Source organism: Cucumis sativus, chromosome 5 (genome assembly GCF_000004075.3).
Source record: "Cucumis sativus cultivar 9930 chromosome 5, Cucumber_9930_V3, whole genome shotgun sequence".
Classification (NCBI taxonomy): domain Eukaryota; kingdom Viridiplantae; phylum Streptophyta; class Magnoliopsida; order Cucurbitales; family Cucurbitaceae; genus Cucumis; species Cucumis sativus.
Window position 1 is genome coordinate 21,852,172 of NC_026659.2, and position 6,090 is coordinate 21,858,261.

At 35.8% G+C, this 6,090-nt stretch overlaps 2 protein-coding genes across 3 annotated transcripts; one reads left to right on the plus strand and one right to left on the minus strand.

The window, feature by feature from the left end:
* The first annotated feature begins 416 nt into the window (after positions 1 to 416).
* On the plus strand, positions 417 to 2,643 carry LOC101216412 (ribosomal RNA large subunit methyltransferase E). 2 transcript variants are annotated; one of them, XM_004142719.3, is made up of 6 exons: positions 422 to 606; positions 675 to 761; positions 834 to 896; positions 996 to 1,097; positions 1,686 to 1,947; positions 2,024 to 2,643. In XM_004142719.3, exons 1-6 carry the CDS (start codon positions 529 to 531, stop codon positions 2,146 to 2,148), a joined length of 717 nt encoding a protein of 238 aa, XP_004142767.1. In that variant the 5' UTR covers positions 422 to 528; the 3' UTR covers positions 2,149 to 2,643. The 2 variants fall into 2 exon arrangements, with proteins under 2 accessions (XP_031741806.1, XP_004142767.1); XM_031885946.1 differs by having other exon boundaries at positions 417 to 606; positions 1,686 to 2,643.
* A 29-nt stretch (positions 2,644 to 2,672) lies between these two features.
* LOC101215923 (protein FIZZY-RELATED 3) lies at positions 2,673 to 5,301 on the minus strand. Its single transcript, XM_004142717.3, has 10 exons — positions 4,639 to 5,301; positions 4,434 to 4,556; positions 4,239 to 4,343; positions 3,962 to 4,141; positions 3,814 to 3,876; positions 3,538 to 3,732; positions 3,349 to 3,450; positions 3,196 to 3,258; positions 3,035 to 3,103; positions 2,673 to 2,914 (listed from the first exon to the last, which is right to left on the minus strand). The coding sequence occupies exons 1-10, from the start codon at positions 5,110 to 5,112 to the stop codon at positions 2,861 to 2,863; spliced, it is 1,428 nt and encodes a 475-aa protein (XP_004142765.1). The 5' UTR covers positions 5,113 to 5,301; the 3' UTR covers positions 2,673 to 2,860.
* Positions 5,302 to 6,090: the final 789 nt, after the last annotated feature.

Below are 6,090 nucleotides of genomic sequence, written 5' to 3' on the forward strand. Positions count from 1 at the left end.
CCTATTAAAAATAATTTTAAGAAAAGACCATATTAATCTAATAACTTTTCATTCAACTTATGGTCTAATTTTTTCTTTCTAATACATTTGTAGGTTAAAAATCACACTTAACTCCTAAACTTTCATAAAGATAATTATTGATTTAGATTTTATCATATAATATAGTTACTTATTAGATTTAATGAAATTTCATAAATAAATCTTTAACTAATTTGAAATTTAATATTTTTATAAAATACAGTTTAATTTTTTATTATTTTTTACATTATGGATCAAAAAAAATAATTATAGATTAAATTGTTACTAAATTGTAAGTACATACTTCCAAATCAAATTTGAACTAACAAAATTATTGGTTTTAAAAAATTTATATGAAACAAAATGTAAAATAATTAAAAAGAAAGAATAACAATAAAAAGTTTGAAATTGGAGTTGAAACCCTAGAGAAGGGTTTTAGATATAATCAATTCTCCGGGGAAGAAGAAGAAGAAGAAGAAGAAGAAGAAGAAGCATTGGGGGAAGAACGAAATGAGTGGAGCAGGAGCACCCGATTTCTTCTACAGAGAGGCTCAACGCCTTGGCTATGTTGCAAGATCAGCCTTCAAGGTATAATACCCTACTTCCCCTCTCTGTTTTTCTTCCTTCATGCCCTCGTCAATCCTCTTTTTCTTCAGTTGCTTCAGATTCAGAACCAATTCAAATTGATTACTTCAGGCTCCTCCGTCTTGGACCTTGGCTGCGCTCCCGGTGCCTGGCTTCAGGTCCCGTTTCTCCACCCTTCACCTCCATTCCCTTAACTTTTCATTTCACATTTAAATTTCTGTTGGTTTTAGGTAGCTTGCCAGAGTCTGGGGCCTCCCAGAAATGGAGGCTCTGTTTTGGGTATTGATATCAAGGTTAACTCTTTATCTTCTTCTGGGTTACTTAATTATGCTGAATCTTATTTACCAGAAAGTTTTAATTTGTTAAAGAAAAATATGGATCTTGCAGAACAGAAGGTAAAGGTTCCTCATATGCATTGTGATTCAAGGGTACAAACTGTTAGTGCTGATGTTATGAACCTTCCTAAAAGCAAATTGAAGTCACTATCCCCTAAGGTAACTTCACTTATCAAAAGTAAGACTTCTTGTAGTATTAACATTGAATGTTGTATTATTCCTGAATATAGAGCTCAATTGGTAATATTCCTGATCAAGAATGTTCTTTCTTTTGGTTTCTTCACGTTGAATGATGTTAAAATACTAGTATCAGTTAATAACTCAATCACTAGCATTCGGTGGAAGTGCAAGGTTTGTGCAATGGTTTGTTTAAGGGTATACAATATTTGCTCTTTACCTTAGAAAATTAAAGTCGTTAGACAAAAAAAAAAAAAAAAAAAAAAACAGTTTATACACATGAGCATTTTGGCGACATTCCTGATCAAGGATGTTCTTTCTTTCGGTCTTTCTCTTTGAATGACATTATTACTAACAGCACTCAATAACTCAATCACTAGTTCATATGGAAGTGCAAGATTTGTGCAATAGTTTAGTTTAGGGGACACGGTATTTGCTCTTTACTTCAGAAATGGAAGTTAAACAAAAAGCATAAAACATAAACATGGACAATGAGGAGTATGAAGAGAAGTTGCGGTGACTGGGGAAGATAAATTTGTGAGTTACACTGTTTAAATCCTGTTTTTTCAGGAGAAGGGATTTTCTGTAATACTCTCAGACATGTGCCCCTTAGTATCTGGAATCACCACTAGAGATGCGGCATTATCAGTTGAATTGGGTATGCAAGCAGTTAATTTGGCACTCGGAGAAGCTGCCTTAGGTGTTGGAGATGTTATACATGGAAAGGACAAGGATAGTGTCGATGATTCAACTTCAGCTTCAGATTGTGATGGTGTCTTACGACAAGGAGGCCACCTTGTTTTAAAACTATTGGAGAGTGAAGACACACAAGGTAGAATTTTATTTCCACAGCTTGTTTATACTTGGTTTTGCCTGGCTTTACATTCTTCCTCTATTCTTTATCTCAGAATTCAGCCGGATGTTGAAACCACTCTTCAGAAAGGCATCCTGGTTGAGGCCTAAGGCTACAAGATCGTCATCAAGAGAGATTTATCTGATATGTCAAAGCTTGCACTTGCAGGCAAGAACATAAATATTCAAATTTTCAGCTGACTGCAACTGCATACAACTAGAATGAGATAAGTGCCAAATCAGAGTGCTTTGAAGAACCAAATTTCAAATCAAGATGGTCAGATCGGAGCAGAGTTCCCAAACAATGTTTCCTCTGTTTTGGACCTTGGTTGCGCTCGAGACGGTAGAGAGGGTTTTTCTAGAACTATTGCAATGCATTACTTTGAGGGATTTGTTGAGTGGCAGGCTTGCATTAGTTGTTATTAAAAAACATAACTTGTGAGCTAGTCGCAATGCAAATTACTTGAAGGATTTGTTGAGTGGCAGACTTGCATTAGTTGATAGATATATTATTTAAGCTTGTTTGTTCATAATTTAGTCAGCCAATAGAAGTGCTTTTTCATTGCATTAGTTGGTAGAGGGTTTTTCTAGAGCTAGTGCAATACAAAACTTGAGGGATTTGTTGAGTGGCAGACTTGCATTAGTTGGTAGATATATTATTAAACTTGTTTGATAGAAGTGGCTTTCATTGTGTGAACCAAGAACTAAAAGACACTCTTGTTATCATTTGCATATGAAATTTCAGAACAAAATGGAACTTTCTACAAATTGAAAACACTTCTCATAACACATTTAAAATGCTTGCTTTGGGAGAATTCCAAAGAGGGGCTGACATTTACAAAATGAATGAATGAATGAAAAACAGGCTGAAAAACAAGCTTTCAGGAACTTCGTCACCTAATTTGCGTTCGTCCTAATGACCACAGGCCGGTATCTCTGACTGGTGTCTGGAAAAAACAGAAACAACATTTAAATCTTTTAGACAATTAAGTAATCGTCTGAATTTTCTTGAAGGTTAATGACTGTGTTTCATCTAATATAAAGAATCACATTCTCCTTGCTTTTACCTGAGTTTTCATTGATGGGAAGATGTTCCAGAACCTAAGAGTTTCATCTCCCGCACCTGTTACTATTGTCTGCAAGAAACCACATTCATAGGATTTTCATAAAGGAAGTTCCTTTTGGAGAAGTTAACCTTAAAAAAGTAACATATAACATTTTCAAATACCTGACCATCAGGAGACATTGCCAAGTATAACACTCTCATTGTGTGTCCAGTTAGAGTAGCAACCTATTGAGAAAGAAAAAACAACAGTTCTAAACCTGAGAATTTGTATGTGAAGTGATTATGTTACATTTTGAATTGTCTTGGAAAGCAAACCTTCGCCATTGATGGATACTTCCACACCATAATCTGATTCTGTGAATACCCATGTGTACTCACAAGTTCATTTACATTTTTACTCCATGAAAGATTGCAAACCTGAACAAAATTTGACAGAATTTATCAAAAGGTTGATGATAAGAAGTTGGAATCAAAATTATCATCATCTTTACAAGGGAAAAAAACCTGGCTTCCGGTGTCAACACTCTCCAACTGGTGGCCGTTTGCAGTGTTCCAGAAGCGAATGCATCGATCAGCAGTTCCACCTCCAGATGCAAGAAGGCCGCTCTGGTGCGGTGACCAAGCAATGGCCTTAACTGCTGCTGTGTGTTCAGTTAGTCTCAATACTGGCTGCTGTGAATGCTGGTTCCATACCAAAAGCTGTTCAAAAGAAGCCATAATATTAAATGATCAGATCAAAGAAAGAAACCTTTTGCATAGGATGGTTATCTGTAGATCTACCTGATTGTCATTTCCACCAGAAGCAAGCTCTCTGTCATCGTTTGACCATTTGAGCCCACAAACCTGCAGGTGTCCATTAAAAGAATTGATAAGCCTTTGATGATGTTGTGTTATATCTATCTTAACAGAGTAGTTCGAACGTTCTCACCTCAGATTTATGGCCTACGAGTTTGTTCACAAACTCACTAGCAACCCGGAGATCGTGTTGAAGAATATTACGGTCCCGGCTTCCTGATGCTAATATCCTAGAATTCCATGCCAAAACGCCAGTTCTTGTTTGATGCCCTCCCATGGTTCTAACTTTCTTGCATTGACTCCCATCCCATATCTAGTTACAACATTGAAATAACAGTAAAAAAAAAAAGATGAACTATGGTAATGAAACTTGATCTCAAAACTTCAATCTTTATCTTCTGATATGTTACCTGAACTTGACCCAGGTTTGTACCAATTGATATGTAGGAACCCTCTCTTGTCCATTGGACTGAACATACACCATCATTAGGTCCCAAATCACACAACTTAGTGACCTGAAAATTGAATAAAACCACCGATTTGTTGAGAAGGGGTTAACAAAAGTAAGTACAGGACCGGAGTTGATCTGTGAAATGAAAGATTACTTTGCAATTTGATGCACTCCATAAATAAACACAAGTTCCAAGTCCTACAGCCAACACATTCTGTGATGACCAATCCACAAGATTCAAGTAGAAATCATCTTGAAGCGATGGCGCATCCAAAACCTACATCAGAAATCAAGAACTCAGCTGAATAGTTACACAGAAAAAAGAGTTTTTAAGAAGAAGAAGGGTATAGAATTGAAACCTTATGAGGTGTCTTGGGGACTTTTCGAGGCGGCTTTGGCGGGGTTGAGATTTCAGAAGAATAACCAGCATCTTGGCTGAAAATTGAGGGGGAATAAGGTGAATTTGGAGTAGAGTGATCTGTTTTGAACCTGAGCATGTTCTTGCTGGGGCTCATAGGAGAGCCTTGACCTTGAGAACCTGCAGGTGAAAAAGAACCAAAATCAGATCCAAAAAGCTCTGTTTTCAACAACCTTGAATAAGCTTCATTTCCCCCTTCTTTCACAGGGGAGGCTTTTTCAATCAGCCCGAATGTGTGCAGCCTCGAAGACGATCTGCACGGAATGAATCTATCGCTGCAAGTCGACGTTTTTGAAGGTGACGACAAGTTTGATATAGCTCGAAATGAACCGGAAAACGTCTCGAGCCGAAGCGACCGTTCGGCCATTCCAGCTGGGAGATTAAGCCCAGCTTTTCTTGCTTGAGGTGAATCCATTCTTGGTTTCTTTGTTCTTTCTTTGATCTAAGAAAGAAAGGGGGGGAAATCGGTTGATAATTTGAATGCAACAGAGAAAACCAGTAAAGAGTTTCCTCTGTTAAAATTTTCTCTTCTCAAGCAGAATGAGGTTTTTCTTTTGAATATAACGGTCGAATTTTTTGGGTAGGATTTATATTGAGAGAAAGGGAGCGGGATGAAATAGAAAAAGAAAAGAGGGCTTTTTTGAAAATTTGATAAAATATATATTTAGGGAAGATTTGATCTGTTTGGAAAGTTTTGTAACGGTCAGTTTGTATAAACGAAGCTCTCGCTTAGCTGGCTTCGTCGCCTTTTCTACGACCTATCGGAACCTTTAATTTGGGCCGGCCCAACAAGTTCTCCAAAGCCCATTTATTGAATGGGTTTTCATTTCCCTTCTCAACGTTAATAACCATAAACTTAGGTATTCGGAATTGTACGGCTAATTATTAAATATTATAATATTATTCTGGAAAAAAAAAATACATTTTTCCGTATGTAAGTTTAAATATGGTGTAAATTATTATCTTACACTGTAATCATATTTTTAATAAAATCCTACCCAAAAAAAACAATTTAACATTCAAATTTTTCTTCCTACAATTTCGTAGATCTTCAACTCTTTCGTCAAAGTCCCTACATCACAGATATATATACCAGATAATAACTAATGTTTAAACATAAACAACTTTCATATATAATTACTATTGTTTCAAACATAACGTATTATTTACTACGTAAGATATGAATATTTAAATAAAATACGTAAACAAATTGATATAAGAATCTTTCATTTATAAAATATACACCATATTATTCAATATATATTATATGAGTAGGTGAAGTATATGAAAAACAATGTAAAATGAAATAAAGACTGATCGGAGAGAGAGATTGGAAATTGAGAGAGAAATCAAGAGGGAAGAATTTTTTAACAAAATTACCCAAAGAAAAATA